Here is a 23,620-nt window from a genome sequence, read left to right as displayed (position 1 = left end):
ATGTGAAATGTTAATTAGCTTATTTTTTTTTGCAGTAGCATGTTTATAAAATAAATGAATATCAACATTATTAAGTTTTAATGCATTTAGAAGTAATCATAAAACATCCTAGAATTGATTTTCAATCATAACCAAAATGTTAAGTGGCCTTCATGGGAACTGCCTGCAAATGGATTTTTGTTGAATGGTATTTTTTAAAAAAATATTGTGGGAGCCTTGCAATCCCACATCCTACTGCGAACCCTTTCTTAGACTTTCAGCTAGCCACTGAAAGTTGGTAGCAATATATTATAGTTAATAAATTGTTTAATGGTTTCCAAACTATTGAAAAATGCATTCAATGCGTTTATTGTTTTGGGAAAAAAAACTTACATTTTGTACTGACTTTTAAAACGTTCAAAGTCAGTACAGTAAACTACTGATTTATTGGCGGAATAGATGTCGCTAGCTGTCCAGCAAAGAGTAGATTGAAAACTGTTTTAACTGGTTTGATTTTGTTTTTTCTTTATACGGGAAAAGAGTTGCTTTTGTTTGCACATGTCTTCAGTATGAATGTTGTGGATTCTATTTCTTCTCGTTTTTTTTTTTTTTTTTGCTAAATTAGAAAAATGAGCGACAGTGAGTGGCTAATATGTGATTATAATTCCTATAAATGGTTCAGAAAGTGAATCCAAAACATCTATAAATAATTCTGACAGTTCTGAAGGTTCATCATCAGACTTCTCAAGTGATGAGGAAGCTGAAACTTCAGATGATTTAATTCAAGTACGTAACTTTTGTGAACTTGACACTAATAATTCTCCTGCACCACCGCCGTGATTTGCTTTCACAGTGCAACCAGGTGTTCATACAAATATGGATGTAAATGATGGAACTTTGCCGTTTCTTGAAATTTTCTTTGATGATAACTTCATTGAAATAATAGCTTTTGAAACTAATAAGTATGCTGATAAAAGTATTCGAAATAGTAACCTTCGAAGATACAGTAGAGCGAAAAAATGGGAACCAATGACAAAAAAAAACGAAATTAAAGTGTTCCTTGCTTTGAACCTTTTACAAGGAATTGTGAAAAAAAAACCTGAAGTTGAACAATATTGGAGTAAAAGGCACTCAACATCAACGCCATTTTTTTCAAAAATAATATCTTATCATCGATTTCAAATTATTTACCGCTATTTACATTTTTTTGATGACTCTAAATTTGATCCTAAAACACATGAGTCTCCAAAGTTACACAAACTGTGGCCTGTAATCAAACATTTGAATAAGCATTATCAAGAACTAATAACTCCTGAAAGAGATGTAACAATCGATGAGAGCTTGATGCTTTTTAAGGGGCAATTGCACTGGAAACAATATATACCGCTGATGAGATTGAGACTCGGTATAAAAACATTCATGTTATGCGAATCAAAAATCTGGTTATGTATATAGCTTTATTATATATACTGGAAAAGGGATGCTCTACGATGATAATTATCAACATTTGTGCAAGTCATCTCAAGTAGTAATGACACTTATGAAGCCATTATTAAATAAAGGATATTGTCTTACGACAGATAACTATTATACATCCCCAGAACTTGCAGATCTGCTTCTCAGCTATCAAACAGATATTTATGGTACATTGAAGATAAACAGAAAAGATATTCCAAAGGAATTACAGCCCAAAAAGTTGAAAAAAGGTCAAATTTGTGCTTATCAAAGACGAAAAGTTTGCATTATCAAATGGATGGATTAAAAGGTTGTAACCTTATTATCCACTAAACACAGTCCTGAAATGGTTGAAGTGGCTTCCCATAACAATGAAATCAGAAGAAAACCACAAGTTGTTATGGAATACAATAACGCTATGGGGGGTGTTCAGGGGCAGATCCAGACATAATTCTCGGAGGGGGCCATTTGGTAAAAAAAGATGCTTTGGAAAATTTTTGAATTCTACAAATATCAATCTAACCTTTAACTAGAGCATTTTTTAAGGAATTTTTACTAGGCGACTCAAGTTTAACATAAAGGCTGTAACCATCCCAATAATTTTCCTCTTTTCTTAACAAACGTGTGCATATATCGTCGCCTCAAAGTGATATTCCTGTAATCAGTACTGTGTTCTGAGGCAACTGTATAGGACTTCTGATTTAAGAGAAAGCCGATATGAACCAACCGTAAGTATAATATTTACTCCGAAGTAAAGGGGGCTGTGGGTTTCTCCACCGGAAAATTTTCAAATTTGTAGTCTTAAAAACGCATTTTATACGATCTTTGGTTGTGTTACGGGAGAAGAGGTTCGGTGGCACTCCCCTGTCTATTTTCGAAATAGTATCTCTAAGAATGCAGTTTTAGACGATCTTTGATGATGTTAGAGGGAGGAGAGATTTGAGAGCCCATCTAAGGATATTTTTCTGATTTGTAATCTTAGAAATACATTTTAACTGTCATTCGTAATATTAAGGGTTCGGATGCGCCCCCCCCCCCCCCACCGTTCATTTTTCGAAATTGAAACCTTAAAAACAAAAACATTATCTCCAATAATGCTAAGAAGAAGGAGGTTCGGGGTTTCTCCGAAGGATTTTTTTTTTTTTTTTTGTCATTGTAGAGCCAAAAACAAAGTTTAGTATGATCTTTTCGTGATGATACGTGGAGGAGAAATTCTAGGGCCCACGCTAAGAAACGGATTCTAAAGATGCATTATAAGTATCTTTGGTAATAGTAGAGGAGAAGAGGTTTGGAGCGCTCCTCCTGAAATAGTAGCTCTAAAAAGGCTGTTTTAGACGATTTTAATGATGTTAAGGGGACCAGAGATTAAAAGGCCCATCCCAGGAAATTTTACTAATTTATAGACTTAAAAACACATTCTATACTATCTTTGGTAAAGTTAGAAATTGAAGAGATTCTGAGGTCCACTATCAAAATTTTTTCAAACTTGAACTCTTTAAATTGATTCTTGAGTAACTTTTAGAGCACTAGCAATTATCCGAATTTGAAGCTCCAGAAATGTTATTCTTGAAGACTTTCAATGATGTTAGGGTGGGAGGAGTTCTCCCCCGAAAACATTTGAAACTCAAACGCTTAAAACAAAATTTAGGTTGATCTTGAGCAATGTTGGCGAAAAGGAGAGGGAGGATGGGGGGGGGGGAGGCTCCTCTGGAAACTTTTACAAGTTATTCTTTAAAACGGTTTGTAGACAATCTTTTCTAATATTAACAAAAGGATGAGGATTGGTTTGGAGGGTCCCATATTAAAAAGGGAATGAAGAATACTTACATAGCACTGCATAAAGCCAGCTTAAAACTTAAATGTAACTTTAACTTAATGTGCTATGTATAACTTTTTATCGGACACTTACTAACACATACCTTTTTTCGTTCTCCCATGAGAGAAGTAAACACATCCAACAAGATGAGCCCATTATGCTAAATGAACCCAAATTTTGGTATAAACTTGCTATTTTTGAAATTTTCGTTGGATGACCATGTTAGAAGCAAACACATCTAACAAGCCGAACCCATTATGCTAAATGAACCCAAATTTATGGTATAAACTTGATACATGAAATACACCGCCAGCTCAGTCATTTCCAGCCGAGGACTGCAGTTTCGTGCTTATTAGCACTCATCAGCCCGGCATAGGAAAGTGACTGAGCTGGATCTCCAGCTCAGTCACTCGACTGAAAATGACTGAGCTGGTGGTGTATTTCACGTATTTCTACTTTAGCCGTGGCTAATGGGCGGTAATTTACTGAATATATAAACTTGATATTTTTAAAATTTTCGTAGGAGACCTTTCCTTCCCTGTGGCATTGTTTCCATTCTTGTTGACTTTACATGAATTACAATGAAGTTTTTTTTGTAATTTAAGCTAGGAAAAGGGTTTAAAAAACTATACTTGAAACTTCCACGGTGTGGCTTTTATTTCTTGTTATACTTTGGGGAATAATAAGGATTTTTTTTTACATTTAGCTCAAAAAAAGGCTTTTAACTATTTTTGAAACTTTCTCAATGTGGCAATGTCCCCCCCCCCTCTCTCTCATTGTTTTTCTTATTGTCAGATTTTGTATGTTTTATTAGGGAAATGTTTTGCACTTTCGCTTAAAAAAAAAGGCTTTTAACTGTTCTTGAAATTTTTTGGAGGGGGTCATGGCTCCCATATCCCCTCCCTGGATCTGCCCATGAGGGTGTTGATAAAATGGATCAACACTTCACAAATTATCCCGTCATAAAGAAGAAAGGGAAAAAATATTACAAAAAAATATTTTTCCACTTCTTTGATGTATCAGTGTGTAATGCATTTGTTCTATGCCAGAAGGATGGTGGAAAAAACTCTCATCTGAATTTTCGGCTAGACTTGGTTGATTGTCTGATTGAAAAGTATGGATCAGTAAATATGAAAAAAAGCCAACCAGGAACTTTACCAAATCCCTTACGATTGATGGAGAGACACTTCTTAGAGATTATTCCCCTCCCCCAATGAAAAGAAACTGAGACCAACGAGGCAATGCTTTGTATGTTGCTCAAAACGAAATGATAATGGAAAACGAATTAGAAAAGAAACTAGATACTTTTGCCCTGACTGTGATATAAGACTCTGCTTATCGCCATGTTTTAAAATTTATCATACAAAAGCTGAGTTTTGAAATTGAATGTAAGTATTAAAAAATGCATGCTTTTTTAATGTCTAACTTCTCTGTAAATTTGGCTTTTCAGTTGAGTTAGCTTGAATGGAAAAAAGCCAACTTTAAGTAAAAATTCAATTTGTTTGAGCTGAAATTAAAAATTATCATAAATCAATAAAATCAATGCATATGATAGTTTTTAATGTAGATTTCGTTTTATATAATCCATTTAAATACAAATATGTATATTAAACATGTACTTATTTTTGGACCCAATATGGAAAAAAAGTGAAACAGCTAAGTGGTTAAACTAGTGATTGTGTTATTGTTCGCTTTTAGCTTTTAAATATTAAATTAAATATTTTTTAGCTATTGTATATACCTAGCATCGTTTTATCCGCAGTTTTCGCTTATCCTCGGTTACTCCCGATAATCGGGAGTTGACTCTACTAGGGTAATGTTGTCATGTAGATTTACTATTTAATCAAAGAGACAAATTGCTAGTTTTCATGAGAGATAAATGTTACAACTCCAATCATCTTTTTTCCTCACTTTAGTCTCTTATATGACCTATATTACCTGAGATGTATGGATTCTTAGGATTCTTTACATTATAGATAATATATTTCGTTCTCTATATGTTATTACAATGCCAATGCTTTTACTCCCATTTAAAATATCTCTGGCTGTTTATTTTACTGAGGTCACAAAATTGGTGCGCTTCTTTATTGCATTTTATAGTTCTTTCGAAAAGGCCAGTAATGCGAAGCAAAAGTAAAACCTTTTTCTGTTGAAGCAAACTCGAAACTGTGAAAATTTTGCTTTGCATTTTTTAAAAATGTACTATAAAGTAAGAATTTACCAAAAAAAAAAAGCCTTTTTGGATTTAGTTGTGCTCAATTTTATAGGTTCAAATTAAATAAGAAGCTCCTTTTTTATATCAACTGATGCTTTAACATTTTTGTTTATTATCATTTTTATACTTACTAATATGGATGTATAAATTTATTTTTCGTCTAATTTAGCTTGAGAATAATAATAAGTTGAGTAATATTTGTGCATTAATTATTATATTATTAGTTACATTATTTTCATCAATGTTTCAGATCATAAATAATGGTCCTTTACCAAAAAATCCTCTTGACTGGTACACGCCACATGAAAGTTTTGACGAGAGAAATATGCTCAAAACTGAAAGTATTGATGCTGTTGATCAAGAGTTTAGTATGTATTTTTTAATTTAAACTTAGTTTTGATTGCTCAAAATGGTTAAAACGAAAATTATTTTAATTGCTCTTTGATTAAATAAGTGAATAAATATGATTGGTTCTCAACTTTTTGTGACTTAAAAATTCAAGCTATGCAAGAACTGTATTAAATTTTATTATTTTTCTTAAGTTATCTTCTTTCTCTGTTGAAATGTTTAAAATTAATTAAACTAATTTTTTCATTACAATTTAATGTTACTATTAGTAGTTATTTAACTATAAACAACTTCTATTACTAACAAAAAAGTCCTCGTGAAATAATTTTTGTTAATTACAATTACAGAAAAACAATATCTGCTAAACAATTATTATTACTTATTTATTTATGAAGCAATTTTCCTCCAAACAACTTAAATTTCTACCATGTTTAGGCGACAATGTTATTATTAGTACTATTTTTCAGTCAATAATTTATTAAGAAAGCCAAAGAGTAATATGTTTCAATTCTGGTGTGTATTCTTTTACTACCCGTTTCACTTTTAGTGTTAAGAAGGTTTAAAATAATTGCAAATTATTGATTGTTGCTAATTGTCAACAATAATTTTTGTTAGATAAGATAAATAAATACCTTTGTGCTTAAAAGTAAAGTAAGAATATAAAATGTCAAAAAGCACAAATTGCAGAGTATCATAGACACGTGTTTCGGTGTTACAAGGAAGGCCTTTTTCAATGCAAAAAGTAATGCTTATGGATGAAAAGACATCCAACAAAAGCCCAGAGCAGATAAGCAAACAGCTTAAAAGATAAAAATAGCGTTTAACCAAATACCAATGAGAAAATTATAAACCAATAAAGAACCAATAGGAATGCAAACAAAGGGCAAGAGCTCTCTTACAGGCACAGTAAAAACGAAAGAAAGAATTCAATTGGACAAAGATTAAGCCGCAATGCTAGAACAAGAAGAAAATGTCAATAACCATGAACTGCAAGGAAGGAAAAGCTGAATGGAAGAAAAAATACCCGGAAATGAAATAAACTTAAACAAAATTTTCAGAAAATTAAAAAATAAAGATAAATAGAAGAAAAGGAGGGGGGGGGGGATGTCAACCCATGACAAAAAAGTTAAAAATAAACAAAGCAAGATAGATAAAAATGAATGGAAAAATAAAAATAAAGTATACAAAATAGAAAAAAATGGATGGGGAAAGGACATTGTTAAAGATATGGGAGCCAGACATTGGAAAAATACGGAACTCTTTAAGATCATCAAGAAATTTAGGTTCCTCAAAATATGGAAAGATTCCCTTAAGTCAAAATCTGATGAATTGAGACATTTCTGGATTATCTGATTACAGTTAAAATCAAAAAAGTGATTCAAATCCCAACAATGTTGAGCAATACTACACTTATTTAATTGTTGTTGTTTTTTCACAGAATTTTGATGCCCTTTCAAGCAAAATTTTAAAGCACACTGAGTCTGTCCAATATAGGCAAGTTTACAACTACAATTAATTTTATAAATTCCCAACAATTAAGAGGGTGAATAGGATGTTCAAGAGAAGAGAATGAAAGTTTATTGATAAGAGCGAACACCACCTGGAATTGGAAACATTTTAGAGTGTTAGCAACCTGATAGCTTACAGATGGAAAGAATGGCAACACAATCAACTTCTTCAGATGAAGAACAAATATTAATGATGCAAGAAACAAAGGAATTGAAAGCAGAATAATTTTGATTGGGAGGATGAGACGATAGTCTATGAGATGGTAAAGAAACAGCAAAAGGTTTGCGATAAACATTCTATATTGGACAGACTTGGCATGCTTTATAATTTCGCTTGGAAGGGCATCAAAATTATGTGAAAAAACAACAATTAAATTAGTCCAGTATTGCTAAACATTGTTGAAATTCGAATCACTGTTTTAATTTTAACTCTTACCAAATTATACAAAAATGTCCCAATTCATCAAATCTTGACTTTTACGAATCTTTCCATATTTTGAAGAACAGTTCTAATTTAGTTTTTGATCTTAAAACAGTTCCATATTTTTCCCAATGTCTGGCTCCCATATCTTTAACACTGTCCTTTCCTCATCCATTTTTTCTATTTTGCATACTTTTTTATTTTTATTTTTCCATTCATTTTTATCTATCTTTCTTTGTTTATTTTTAACTTTTTTGTCATGAGTTGACATCCCCCCCCCCCCTTCTTTTATTTATCTTTATTTTTTCTTTTTCCAAAAATTTTGTTTTTGTTTATTTCATTTCCTCGTGTTTTTTCTTCCATTCAGCTTTTCCTTTCTTGCAGTTCATGGTTATTGACATTTTCTTTTTGTTCTAGCGTTGTGGCTTAATCTTTGTCCAATTGAATTCTTTCTTTTGACTTAATTGTGTTTGTGAGAGAACTCTTGCCTTTTGTTTGCATTCCTATTGGTTCTTTATTGGTTTATAAATTTCTCATTGGTGTTTGGTTAATCCGCTATTTTTATCTTTTAAGCTGTTTGCTTATCTGCTCTTTGCTTTTGTCAGATGTCTTTTCATCCATAAGTTTATTACTTTTTGCATTGAAAAAGGCGTTCCTTATAACGCCGAAACATGTGTATAAGATAATCAGCAATTTGTGCTTTTTGACGTTGTTATTTTTTACTTTAATCATTTTTGTGTCAATGGTGGAAAACAAAAGTACCTGAAATGTTTTGCTAACATGTTTTAAGTATTGTTAAATGTATTTATAATAATTTTACAAGCTGTTCAGACTATTGTATGAGTGTTAAATAGTAGCAGGACCATTCATTCTATTATGTGTGTATTGTGTATTTGCTTCAAAATACAACTGTTTAATTGTAACTGTGTGTTAATTTTTTTTATAGTTCTATTTGTTTTTATGTGCCAATGATGATGTGATTTGTTTCAGCTTCATTGAAATCATCAAATAGCAGTTACCTTGAAGAAGTGCCAAAATCTACTACTACCAGTGCTTCTACTACATTTCTTATTGAGTCAAAACGTGATTTTGCTTTTAAAGATACCTTCCTGAAATCTCAATTAACTAACTTAAAAACTTCAAAGCTAACTGACTTAAAAACTTCAAAGATGATAGATACTCCAGGTTTAAAGAAATTTTCCGCATTCTTGAAAAACGATTCTGCTCCAAAAGTCTCATTGGAAGCCAAAAGCTCTGAAGGTTTCAAAATAAAATCAGATACAGACAACTTGTCACTGTTTTTTCAAAAACCACAGAAGACTGATGAAAAAAGTTACGCAGTTCATTCAAGTGATGGCGAAAGTTCAGTTTTAACTACAAGTGTTGTAAGTAAACATGATTTGGATAAGAGCAAACATTTTGTATCTGACCTTTCCGGTGATAAATATGGACAAATAACTTCAAAAGCACAAGACACTGTGTCTAAACCTGCTGGGAAAAATATAATAGATACTGAACAGACCAAACAAAGCAAAACTGATGTAAAATTGACAGAAATGTTTTTTCCTGCAAAATTTTCGTCTTTTGCGGATGCTGCTTTGAAAAGTCCGCTTGCTAAGAGTTTCTCAACAGTTTTAGGGAATGATGATCCAGTAGACAAAATTGATACTTCTCTTCCATCACTTCCTCCTGTAAGGAGTCTACCAACTGACTTATTTAAGGTTAGTCTGCATTTTACAGAAGGTTATGTTTGTATTATGAATGTTTATTATTAATTAGTTGTGCAAAAAATGCTATCATCTATCAGCCTAACTAAATTAAAAGAATATATGAATTCACATTACAATTAAAAAACCATGGCTGCCTTCAAACTTAGAAGAAATACACGAAATACATTTATTTAAAAAAAAAAAAGAAAAGAAAACAAAAAAACTCTTTAAATATGAATTGTGGTTAAACTGAAATTATGTCCAGGAATGTAGAGCTAAGTAAAATATAGTTAAGTTTTCAAATAGAACAAGTTGGAAATTAAATTTGAAAATTTCTGTGCATAAAGAGGAAACAATGTATTTTATAAGAGAACTTGTAGTGAAATGTTATTTTTAAAGGAGAAAATTATCTGAAATACTTTCTACTTTGTTAAAAATAATTTTCTTTCAAAAAAAAAAAAAAAAAAAAGAAGCAAGGGAATTAATGACTAAAGGAGTTAATAAACAAAATTATTAAATCTTAAATGAAAATAAATGAATTAGTTTTGCGATTAAATGTAAACAAATTAGTTAGTGATAAATGAATAAATGAGTGAAAAAATTCACCTTCTATTTTCGACTGGAGTAAATGCAGGGTTTTAACCAAGAATGCAATTCACAAAACAAGTTTTTTTACTAGCTGGGTATAGCTACTAAGAATGCTGGGTAAAAACTCTTTTTGCATGTGAACAGTGAATTTTCCTACCAGTTTTTTTTTTCCAGAGCTGGAGCGAGGAAATACAAGGTACAAAACTCCTATGTGAACGTGGCTATTTGGCTACTTTTAGGGGGTGTACTATCAGTTTTGACCCACCCTGCTGTTACCCCTCCCTAAAAAAACACTAGTATGTTGTGGCCATCACAAAACTTTCTTCTATATCTTTCTTATAATTTTAATCCCTCCTTATGCTTGACGAGGAAGCAAAATTCCCAACAAAAAAAAAATTACACATGCCAAAATTTGACGACCATCCAAATTCCCGATTTATCTCAAAAGCAAAGCAAAGAATGAAAATTGAAAAAAGCCTTGCTTAAAGTAATTACAAACATTTATTTGTTAACAAACATAAGATGGCAACAGTTAAAAAGTTTAAATCATCGCCATTTTCTGGTCATTCTCCAACAATTAAAATCACACAAAATACGCAGACGACAGTCTGACGATTTATCTTTCTTATTGTTGTAATTATAAAGCTATTTTTATTCACACACACAATAAATAAATAAATCAGCCTCCATGGAGTGATTGGCGCCAACATTAAACCAATGCCTGTTTACATATGGATTCACATTTATTCCAAATTTCAACCAGAATGTAGCATTACTTCTTGAGATATGGCACTCACAATGGGAAAAAAGAGCATTCGATTGCACCCCCCCCCCTTCCCGCCTTTCAGCTGTTGACGCCAAAATAGAATCATTTCTTATACCCTCTAAAGGCTACTTGTCGATAAATTTTTGTTTGATTCCGTTCATTATTTCTTGAGATACAGCAGTCACAATTGACGACAAAAAACGTTCTATAGCTCCACCAGTGTTTGAGCTATTGACACCAAAATTGAATCAGCACCTGTACCTGTTAAGGGTAAGGTATGGACCAAGTTTTGTTTGTTTCCGCCAGTTACTTCCTGGGGATTAGCAGTCACACAAAACTCAAAAAAGCGTCCCATTGCTCCCCCCCCCCCCCCCCCCCTTGGAGAAATTCGGGCGAAAAACCAATGGGCAAAAGTTTCCATAGGGGCACATACGTGAACCAAATTTCGTTCGATTTCATGTGGTAGTTTTTGCTGTAGAGCTGCCACAAAAAACTGGTGTGACACACACACACAGACAGACACTTTCCAAAAATGGTCGAAATGGACTCAGCACACCTCAAAGAGTTCGAATCCGTCAATTTAACCCCGTCTTAATTTAAACCTGTTGTAGCATCCCCCTAACTTACACATGACAATAATGAATTGAAAAGATATTATTATCAGGAAAAATTCCTGGTGATGCCTCAGAAAGGGACATTGACAGTTAGATCACATCTGGTGCTCATGGAGACTCCGATTTCGTTGGTTGGAAACTGTTAATCTGTTTCCTGAGCAGTTAGATGTCAAATTTTCAAATTGATGTTTATCAGGGTTTGTACGGGTCATGGAAATCCTGGAAAGTCATGGAAAAAAAATAAGCGAATTTCAGACCTGGAAAAGTCATGGAAAATTGAAATTTTCATTGAAAGTCATGGAAATTTCTTTCAAGTCATGGAAAAATGTCCTGGACAAAGAGAAAGTAACAGTAACTAAAAGAGCATTAGAAATCTTCAGTGATTTAACACTAGAGCGCATAAAAGCTATTAAAAGTGGAAAATTGAACGATCCCAAAACTATATCTTGAATTTTGAAATCTCATTGCATCCACTTCTGTCGCAGCTGCTTGCCTTTTTTTGCGATGTGATTTTTCTGCTTGGACATAACTGATTTTGAATAAACTGTTATTTTCAACACTTCTTATGTTTCATATTCTGTAGTAGCGAACTTGCATTCTTTGTTTTGCCACGCCCACTCAAAAAAGGCTATTCAATTGCATCCGAGTTCGATTCCATCACTCGTGTAAGAACTTTATTATTAAATTTGACAGAGTTTATCTTAATTTATTGAAAATTTTAGAAAATAAAGAACTTTAGTCAGGCGATAGAATACAGAAAAATAGGAATTCTAATAATCTAAAAGAGTAGTGCCCAGCATACGATCCACAAAACTAATCCATGCGACCCACTGCTACGCTCAATGTCAGGAATCTAACATGTTCTGAAATTTCTGAACCTATTAATTTATATACACTTGAAAATGTGCAAATAAGTCAACAAAACAAGTATACTTTTAAATCAGAACATTGAAAAAACCATTCAGTAATGAATCAAAAAAGATCTGGTTTGGAAACTTAAAGAACTAAACTATGCGACTTCATTTTAAAAATTCAAAATACTGTCAAGTTACGTGGATGATTAAATGCTCTGTTGACACTAAAAGGCCACTTTTGAAGCACATTTATTGAAACTTAGTGATGACTCACTCATTCAACCTTTGTTCCATTCAATATCATTCTCCCTGTTTATAAAAAAAATGTTACATATTTAAGCATCATCATATTCGTTTCACTGCATTTTTACGTTACTTAAATTTATATGATGAAGACAAATAAGAGTAGTTCAGTTTTTTAAGTGTACACTTATATTTTTTCCATTATGAGTAAGTGCTTCAATGAGGCTGTGGTATTCATTGAGACGTTTTGTTAATGCTCATTTCCAAAAATTAGTAAGTTTGAGATTAAATAGTGCTATTCTTTTCGTGTAACAAGGTCATGAAAATTTTCATTGAAGTCATGAAAAAGTCTTGGAAAAGTCATGGAATTTTTTCATCGAAATAGAGTATGAACCCTGGTTTATACATAAATGAAATTGAGTTATGGAATAAGGCTTATACATGATTCTGTTCAGAATGTGTACAATGAAGCTTATGTAAGAGCCACAATCATCTCCTCAAAAATTTCTTTTTCTTGGTGCATAGAATAATTTCACTGAAAGAACTAGTTTTCCTTCACAATTCAGATTGAACTTGCTGGTGTAATTCATTCTTACATTTTCTTTTAAAATCAGTTTAATAATTGTATTCTTAAAATATAATTGTATTTTCTCAATATTTTTCTTTTATCTTTTAAATTAGCATGTGGGTTCTGAAGCAGATTCAACTAATGTGGTCGACTTGCCTGACAGGTTGTCGGATGAAAAGTAAGATTTTGTTCATTTGTATGTACAATGAATAGCTCAACTATCCACCTAAACAATTATATTAACTATTTTCAGAATTAATATTTTTGTTTAGAAGTGAACTATATCATATAGATCATTTTGCTACATGTAATATGTAGTAAAATGAAAATTTTATAATTTTAAATCGAAAGGTTATCCATTTTCATGTTTGCAAATTTTTAAATGAATGACCAAATGCTATATTGATGGCATTTTGCTTTAAAATTTTGCCTTCATCTCATTACACACTAGATTCCCAATTAACTGACTTCCATTTAGCTGAACCTTCACTTTAACTGGCTGTAATTAAGATAAGTATGAAAAACAATAATAAAAGAAATTGAAAATTTCATAATTATGTATCTTATAAAAAATTACTTTTTGGAAAAGATAGTCCAGCTAAAGATTCTTGGCCTATGGCCTTGGACGAGTCTACCATAAAATCGGTTGAAAACAAGATAAACATGAGTTGCTTTAATCAAATGTTGGCAAAACAACTTCTTGTGTCTCACCATTGTTTGTTTACAATAGGAAATAAATTGAAAATCCTAGTCAAACTTCTTGATCAGTAGCACACTGTGGAAGTCTTGATGTCCTTATAATGTTTACTGCCCTCCCCATTTCCTACAAATTCAATGTTTTTGACTCTTCCACCCAGTGCTATGAATGCTGAGCCACACTATATTTTACTACTGTTGTAAGCTATACCACACTCTCTTGAGGGTTAATAAATTAATTATTTAATGCTGAATGCCGAGCCACACCAATCAATAAATAAAAGACAATAAAAAGGCTGATGACATCATTCATGATGGCAATGACTCTAATATAGATGATATAAAAAAGGTGATATGTGATGGTTTATAACACATAGCATAATCATGCAGGGACATTCCATGTCAAATACCCCTGGAGTGAACACCCAAGGATGGCAGATTTTGATGAAAATTGGTGAAGTTGTTCTAGTTATGAATATAAAAACAAGCAACTTCTATAGTTTTCACTATAAAAGTTAATTTTCAGGATAGAAAGTTATTAGTTATTATTAGTTTATTCAGTATTGTATGATAAATGGATGTTCTTTAATTGTAATTTTCTAAATTCATTATTTGAAAGCTCAATACTCAGCTTGGAGGCTGCAGAATCCTCATTAAGTGTGGAATCTTTGCTGCAAGTTGAAGAGGATTTAATCTCTAAAATACAAGAAGAAGAAAAGTAAGATGTTTACTCAAGTTTTTATTTTACATATTTTTTAGAATTACAATTGAGTGCCGATTATTTGAATATTTTTAGACCAGACTCAGCCCAGATGAGAAGATTTTGGTTAATTGGACAAGCAACTTATATATTTATAGGGGATGTTGTGGATGTTGCTAAAAATTAGGTTTTTTATTTTCACTCCACTCTTTTAATACCTTAACTCTGCATCTATTTTCAATTAATCTTGAAATTGGAAGTTTGTATCTAGGACTAAAACGGATGCGAAAATAGATGTCTTGCAGGTTAAACAGGGACATGCTGTGTATATATGTATATATATAGATACAGGCCCGGCTCTAAGGGCGGCAGATTTTAAGAGCGGCAAATTTTGAAATTGGAACTTTTTTTTTTAGTTTTTAATATTTGTTTCAGTGCCATAAGATATGTAGCTTTAATGTAAAAAAAAAAAATAAAAATAATTAAGAGTTTGTACCAGTGTTTGAATATGCAAAACATAGTTCGGAATTCAACCAGAAATTCAATTTAATTTGAGGGGCGGCAAATAATGCAATTTAAAAGTCTGGAAAATATTAATACATGTTTCAGTGCCACAAGATGCACTACTTTAATGTTAAAAAAGATTTTAAAATGTGTATCAGTGTTTGGACATGAAAAAACCAGTTTGGAATTTAATTACTAGCTTTAGTTTTAAGGGCGGCAAATTACATGATTTATTTATTTACTAGCGGCTTTGCACAGTCTGCCTTGAAAATAAAAGTTAAGTCAAGTGACACATGTTCAACAAGTGGGCTCAAATAATAGAAGAAAATAAACACTGTAAAGTTTCCCGTCAAAACATGATTCTTAAATTTTGTTAAAGGTTAATCTTTAAAGTCCTGAATAAATTAAATGAAACCCTGCATTAATGCAACTAAAATCCTTAATTATCTTATGCTGACAGTACCAAAAAAAAAAAAAAAAAAAAAAAGACTAAAGGGGACATTTTTACCCAAAGCAAAAGCAAGAATTTTGTTTGTTCACAGGCAAGAAAAAAATAGCAACAGATCCAAAAAGATTTTAGTCACGTTAATTGGTTAGTCATGTTATTTGTCACACGGAACGTTGTTGAGCCACCACAGGTGGTGAATAAGGGTTGGCAAGTGAAGGAAATTTTTCCAAAACTTCTTGGCTTATACTCATAAATATACAATATGTGATTAGGGATTGCAATACCAAAGCGAAAATTCAATACCGGTATTCAGTATTTTTCAAATGTAACACCGGAATATTAGTATTAATACCGGTATTTGAAATTTCTGAAACAACGCTTGAAAACATTTTCGTTGCCGCACTTCATAATTTCGTACAAAAATTGTATTATTTATGAAAAGGTATTGTTAACAAATATAAAGTGAAGGAACTAATGTCCTAAAAAATAAATAATAGTAAAATACATAATGAAACATAATTTATTGAACTGTCTAAGCCTTGAACTCAGTTTAGAGTTCAACTTTCTTACAGTCGAAAGTACTCTTTCTGAATTCACACGGGTCGGTGATATTGTTGACAATCTGCGATTCATCTCCTCTAATTGTCTATAAGTCCTTCACCTTCAAATAATTCAATCTGTTGCTTGTTATTTGCATATAAATGCTTTTGTGTGTGTGTGTGTTTTTCTTTTGTATTGTGTGTATTATTTTTATTATTATTAAAATACTAGAATTAATGCTAGTTGTAATTTCTTTCCAAGAAACGATGCTTTTCCAATGTTAACATCATTGTGTCTTGAACAGGATAGGTTTGTGTTTGCTTTTTATTAGGAGTGTGGTTTGAAATTTACGATAAAATTGACTAAATTTGATCTTGTTAGTTTCTCTTATTCGTTTTCGCTTTTTTTGCCTTCAAAATTCTTTACACTTATAATTGTGTAAATATCTCAAAGTATGTTTCAAATGATTATGCTTTACCTGTATGCAAAATTTAAGGCAGTACATATATAACATCAAAATATTATCTTTCAAGTATAAAGCCAAAGAGCGAGACAGGGCAACAGACCAATACTGGTGACTACAAATTACCATTTGCTATGCTTTCAAGAAAAAGGTTTTGTCAAAATTTCATACAGTTGAGACAAATATATTTTTAAAAAATCACAGTATTACTTCAATATGGTTGGAATACAGTTTTCACTTGACAAATGCATTCAAAATTAAACTCGAATTTAACTTTCACAAAAGGGAAAGTGTGTGATAAGGGAAATGGGGGAAAAAAAACTTGGTGCACAAAAGCACACGAAAAGATTCATCTCGCCATCTAGTAACGACAGTATCATTTTGCAATCTTTCCGCTACTTTTATTTAACGATGTTATTGTGCTATTAATTTGTGCTTTTGGAAGCCAAATTTTTGCATCAATAGATGGAAAAAGAAATATGCATTTAAAATATAAGTAGATATTTAATAAGTTTAATTGAAAATTATTTAACTTAAACAATTTATTATTTTCAGCTGATACTGAAAATTCAGGTATTTTACCTCAGCAAATACCGGTAATTACGAAATTGCAAAGTTGCTCAAAATACTGGTGTTCAGTATACCGGTATTGCAATCCCTATATGTGATGTATATATGTATATAATGTATTTTTTCTTTATTTGTAAGCAGCTTAATGCTAAAAATAATTTATGGTTATCACTTCCGCTTTAAGAAACATTGAATTTTTCTTGCTTCTCATATGAGACAGCCTTTAATATTTTTTGCTTCTGATTTGTGATAGCATGGTGTAAATCACTTTGTTTCCATTGTTTTGTTTTAGCCTTTTAGAAGAGGAAGCGTGCGATGATATCCTAGAAGTAATTTGTTCTGAGTATATGAGAGAAAGCCTCGAGAAAATTTGTAAAGATGTAATTTCCGATGAGCTAAAAGTGAAGGCTCAACTTGATGATACATTGCTGAAAATAAGGCTAGAACTTGCTGAGAAAGCATTTTTCAAGTGAGTTTATTTTAATGCAATGAAATTTAAAATGTTTATTTTCGTGCCAGAAGAATCTACACATAAAAAAACAAGTTACTTGCTTTTTATATTAAATTTAAATTAATTGCTGTACCAATAATGTTGCATCAAAGCTTTAATCTCAGCTCTACTGTTATTTGTTTTCTTTTGTACAATGCCTTATTTAGTTTTCCCTGTAACCAAATCAAACTGTAAGTTAAAGTAATCTTTTAAATAAGTAAGTTTTTCAAAAGGTATTTTATTTTTGTTTCGTGGTGAAACTTTGTCAGAAAGTTCCAAGCTTATTTATATCTTTGCATTGAATAGTTACTAAAAAAATTTATTCACATGTTTCACATAAACTCTCTTTGCCCCTCCCCTCTCAGAGTTTCCCTTTTGGTCTTTCAAGTTAGCAATAGTGCTTGTTAAATAACCTTAACAACTGTACAACTATCTTGTTTTTAGGAAAATGAACTTTTAATGCAAAGATTTACCATAAAAAAATATTTTTTTTGCCCCCAAATTTTCTGTTTTTTGAGCTTTGACAGAGATCTGAAACAATGACCCTTAAAGTCACTACCAGAACATTTGTGAGACTCTGGATTGTATCTAATTTTACTTTTGTACTGCAATAATTTGTTGAATTTTAAGCCATTGTAGTGGCAATTTTTACCTACAAATGAAGTGCTTGTAAAAATGGCTATTTCCATTATCCTGCATCCTATTTTGCTGAGCACAAATGTAAATGGCCATCTGTACACAAGCATACAGCTAAATAACATTACTATCCACTAAAGTAACATTTCCAGCTTCTCAAAAGTTTTAAAGAGAAATTGCTTTTCTGTATTTGTATGTTTACTTATTCGTAACTTAGTCAGTGAGGTTGTGATCTTTTGAAATAATTTTTATTAAATGCATGACTATTTTAACATTTAGCAGTTGGTTGCTCTGCTTAAGCAACGTGACTTTTTTTTAAAAAAATTAAGTCTAAGTGGAATATTATGGCAACTAAAACTTGAAAAGCTAAGTGCCAATGATACCTAACTTTCATGATCTAATTTTGAAACCTGCTTGGTAGAGATATATTTTATGATACACTTTTTACAACTATGTTGTGTTTGATCTTTCATTAAGGAGGAAATTTTTGTGTGATTGTAAATTTTTGATCTTTGTAGATGGAAATTATTCTGTGAAAGAAGAAAGCTTAGGAAAATTCAGGAAAACAATGTACCTAACTCTCCATGGGTGCCGATGTTAACCAATACAGAATATTTCACTTCTGGTGTTTCTAGTCCAGTTTCTATTTATAAAAAACACTGCTCTCTCTCAAAAATGATTGGTATATTTCCTTTATAATATTATTGTTTTGACCATTTTTCTTATTATTTGTTAGATCTTCAAAAATATTTTAAAGCAATACACCAGGGTGCCTAATTGTCGCAAAAGTCCCCAAAAAGTTACTTTATCATAAAATGAAACCACCAAACTTACCACCACTTACCACCAAAGTTTAAAAAGTGAGGAAACTGAAAAACAGGTCTTGAGAAAACTGAACATTCGACTGTAAATGATTTTTTTTTTTTTTTTGAATATCATTCTGGGTACCTGCCAAATTTGCTGCTATTTTTCAGATTGAAAGAGAAGTTGAATCCAATCTGACTGAGAATTTAACGCTTATTGGACGAAAGGGATTTGTTAGGGAGGGGGTGTGGGGAATAAATCAATAGGAAATGGCTTGTGCATGAACTACACCGCCAGCTCAGTCTTTTCCAGCCGAGGACTGCAGTTTCGTGCTTATTAGCACTCATCAGCCCGGCATAGGAAAGTGACTGAGCTGGAGATGGTAAACCTCTTATGGAAGCCAAGAGGGCCAAACAAACTGGTAGCTAATGTAAAATTAGCACAGACCAGACGAGTCTCGGTCTGGTCTGTGCTAATTTTGCATTATAATATGGAAGCCAAGAGGGCCAAACAAACTAGTAATATTTTATATTACCAGTTTGTTTGGCCTTCTTGGCTTCCATAAGAGGTTTTCTATCTCCAGCTCAGTCACTTTCCTATGCCGGGCTGATGAGTGCTAATAAGCACGAAACTGCAGTCCTCGGCTGAAAATGACTGAGCTTTTGGTGTAGTTCATGTATTTCTGCTTTAGCCCTGGCTAATGGGCGGTAATTTACTGAATACAAATGGCTTGTGGTTGAAACTTCATGGCGGGAGAAAGTAGATTATTTTTACTACTTCACAAAATGTAATCACGAAAAGTGCTACTACTTTTGTTCTGTACTATTTTTAATGCTACCAATTTTATCTTTTGTAGAAGTTGGTACTCATGCATACTTACTTTTCCTCTTTATTTTCCAGCATTTTGTTTTTTATGTTTAACTTAAAAGTGTCTGTGATAGAGAGTCAACAGTAGAATTTACTTGCTGAACAATTGACATTTTTTTTTCTTTCTTAATATTTTGCTTTTTATGTTTGCCAGCCTTATCATTACTACTATTCCCAGATTGCTAATTCATATCTTTTAAGGTTTCTCCCGAATTCAGGTATCCCCAGGAGTTTAAACAGCAAGTGGAGCTTCTATTAATGTGTTGCTGTACAAAAGAGCATTGAACTGCAGGAATTGTTTACCTGGGCTTGTTCTCTCAGTATTAGATGAAAAATCTCTTGCTGAAAAAGTGTAAAAATGAAAGGTGTTTGAGCGCTATCTTCCGTTAAGAGTAGAATGCTAAAATTTTATGAGCGTGATATTATGCATAATGAAAAAAAAAAGAAGGATGTCCTTGATCTTTGGGAGGGGGGGGGGGTGGAATGAACCACCCTGAGCACCAAACTATACTTCTTGTGTCAAAAGGCAAATCTCTCTGAATCATTGTTTTTGTGAACCAGCACTGAAACAATCATTACCTTTTCCCTCTTAGCATAACCTTATGAAAGTATATTTTTTATTGTTCTGTGTTAAAAATTATAATTGAAACAAAAAATGTTCTTGCACATTGTAAAAGTTTCATGCTCTTATAACAACCAAGTGTTTTCGGTAATGTTTTTGTTGAATTAGATGGTATCTTACAGTTAGATTTGTGTTGCTTGTTTTATTTTAAACAGTAATTGTTTTTGAATTTTGCTTAGAATGAAACTAATATTTTCTAGATAAGAAAATTAAAGAAAAATCGCAAGTTAAGCCTGGCTGGGAACGTTTCAAAGCAAATGATTTCTCTCACTTATGGAAATTACAAAACATTTATCCTGTTTATCTTGAAAACAGTGGATTGATCAAGTTTTTCAAGTTGAATCTAGTTTTCCCTGACTGTAACTATGAAATGTCTCAAACTAAAGACTGGATAAAGTCAAAATTTTTCTTATGTGAAAGTTCTGAAATTGCAGACAGTAAAGTAAGTTTTTATTTTAACACATACTTTTAGAAGAGTTTGAAATATAATGTTATTTATAATCTTACTATGCATTAATTTTATTAGTAATATGTATATCAGTGGTGTGCCTAGCATAAGTAACACCCAGGGCCATAATTTGTGATATCACCCATTCCCCCCCCCCCCCTCAAACACACACACACACACACAAAGGCTTTAATATTCTATGTAAACATGAAATTTGTACAATTTTAGAAACAACTACATTTGTGTTATAACAAAATTTTAAATGGGATAACCTACAAAAAAACAAATCAAAACAACAAACGTTCTTTATATAACTTGCCTTAGACGCATGTGTGTGTGGAGAGGTCAGAAAAGTAAGGGGGTGTATGAAATTGATGACCTCTTAATTATTTCAAACATATCTGAAACACAGGGAAAGATAAGGGGTTTTCAGTTTTTTGGTATAAGAGGAAGTCACTTATAAGTCTAAGTATTGACAATATGAACCTAATCCTGGGTACAGCATTTGCTCCATGATGTGGAGTGGAGGATCGGGGGAGGGCGGAGGATTTTCAAATTTGCTTTCTTAAAAATGCATTGTAGCTTCATGTTTTTCAAAAACTTATGTTTCCATTTTGGGTGTCACCCCCACACCCAGACAGGTGACACCTGGGCGGACTGCCCCCCCCCAATAGTGATGCAAGAATGTTACAGGGTTGTTGCAGCATTGGCAAGTTTCTTCCAAAGCGGAAGCAACATACTTGTTAAGAATTTACTATATAAAATGCCAGTTTTGTAAGATAAAATAAATATATTTTTGATATAAACTTAATAAGTATGTATGATATGTATGATAAGTATGTGTAGTTAGATCTGATAAACAAGAATTAGGCATGATACATGGTTGGTTAAACTATTTAAGACTTGTCAAATAGATATATGGTATTAAATAATAGAACTCCTGAAGATTAACCTAGATTGATTTGCTGAACAGAAATTTGTGACTGTAAATTACAACTAATGGAAGTGAATTGGAATTTTTCTTAGCATAAACTGAAAAAATTTTTTTGTGCAAAATTGTAGCAATGCTCCTTCCTAAAGTTGTAGCAGCATTGCCTATAAATATTCCTGTCAAGACCAAAGCTTGATATTGATCTACAGTGCATTGCAGATTTCAATGCCCAATTTGGATGACAATATCTTTTACAAAGTCAATATTTATGCTCTGTAACTGTAATACATTGAAAACAAGTACTTGAAAATAGAACGAATCGGGAAGTACGAGTTGCTTTTGCATTATTTTTGTTGAGAGTTAATGTTCTCCTGAAATCCCAAAAAACATTTCTCCTCTTCGCGTTGTTAAGAATTTGCTTGCATGCTACACAAAAACTGAGCACAAAATGCTAGAACATATTGACATCTAAAAGCACTTTAAGGTCCCAAAATTTCAGGCTTCCAGTGAGATAAAACTTTCTGCAACCTTAACTAGTTAGCCTTAACATGGCAATTTGTTTCAACTGACAGTATTACAAGCTCTTTTTTTTCATTCTTAACTAAAAGAACACCAGTGAAAGATAAATGTATTTTGATAGGAAAAAATCTGTTCTTTCAAATGGTACAAACAAAAAGAAAATGCAAGGTGACAAACTAAAGCTTCAGCACATTGAAAACAGACAGTTTTTTACGTGAAGGATTTTGATGGCCAATTTGGATGACAATGTCTTTCACAAAATCAATATTTATGCTCTGCAACAGTACCTTTCAGGTTTCCAGCATTTTTTTTTTTTTTGCAACCTTAGCCTAAACATGGCTATTTGTTATGACAGACAATATTTTAAGCCCATTTTTTCATCCTAAAGAACACTATTGGGAAAACCCACACTATTTTGATAGGAAAAAATATGCTCTTCGTAATGGCATTAACAAAAAGAATATGCAAGGTGACCAGCTTTAAACTCAAAAGAAGGAACCTCCTGTGTGATTTTTTTTTTTTTGCTACCTTATCGTAAATATGGCACATCAGCTGAACCACCATTTCTAAGCACATTTAAGGTCCTAGATCCTCAAGATTTGGATCCTGGAAGCTGAAAATTTGCATAGGTTTGTTTCATAGACATCTCTTCACCTTTATAAATTTTATCCAAATTGGAGACAGTCATGTTGGGATACCACTAGGCCACTTGAGATGGAATGACTCATAGATAAGTTTTGTGAATAAGAATTCTTTATTGAATTGCAAACTCTCTCTTGATTGATTCAGAGCTCTTTGTTTAATTTCATATTTGATTTTAATGCATATTTTTTTTTCAGTCAAACCTTTTGAGCTTCTACACTTTGAGTACGGGGAAAATTGTTTTTTGTGCAAGAGCATTGATGCTAGAAACAGAAAAACCTTTTGACTGTTTTGATTATTTAGATGGGATTTCTGCCATGCTTTTATTTTTACCCGAAAATTTTCCCAACTCAGAGGTAAATTCTGCTAAGTTGTTTCCACATAATTTTAAAACTGAAATGTACGTTTTCTATGTTATTTTTCTTTCAATTAAGATTTTACCATCGTATATATTTTGAACTCAGGAAGTTTTACTGTCAAATTAATCTTGCTCCAGACTTTTGGAAAAAAAAAAAGGAAAATCTTTATAATATTTAATTTTTCCTTGTAAATTTTTATTTTCCTCAAAAAACAGCCTGTTTATGACCATTTTTTAAAACCAGTTTTCATTTTAATACAACAACCAAAATTTAAAACATTTTCAAATGTTAACTAAT

At 32.1% G+C, this 23,620-nt stretch overlaps 1 protein-coding gene across 1 annotated transcript in view; it reads left to right on the top strand.

The window, feature by feature from the left end:
* LOC129234667 (uncharacterized) overlaps positions 1–23,620 on the top strand; it is a 63,957-nt gene that overhangs the window by 22,254 nt on the left and 18,083 nt on the right. The window contains exons 11-18 of the mRNA XM_054868713.1: positions 5,716–5,833; positions 8,733–9,463; positions 13,198–13,262; positions 14,400–14,498; positions 17,298–17,474; positions 18,650–18,813; positions 20,625–20,866; positions 23,162–23,320. Coding sequence (XP_054724688.1) covers positions 5,716–5,833; positions 8,733–9,463; positions 13,198–13,262; positions 14,400–14,498; positions 17,298–17,474; positions 18,650–18,813; positions 20,625–20,866; positions 23,162–23,320 — 1,755 coding nt within the window. The remainder of the gene's footprint in view (positions 1–5,715; positions 5,834–8,732; positions 9,464–13,197; positions 13,263–14,399; positions 14,499–17,297; positions 17,475–18,649; positions 18,814–20,624; positions 20,867–23,161; positions 23,321–23,620) is intronic.

Source organism: Uloborus diversus, chromosome 1 (assembly GCF_026930045.1).
Source record: "Uloborus diversus isolate 005 chromosome 1, Udiv.v.3.1, whole genome shotgun sequence".
In the NCBI taxonomy this organism is placed as follows: domain Eukaryota; kingdom Metazoa; phylum Arthropoda; class Arachnida; order Araneae; family Uloboridae; genus Uloborus; species Uloborus diversus.
This window is presented reverse-complemented; position numbering and strand designations above follow the sequence as displayed.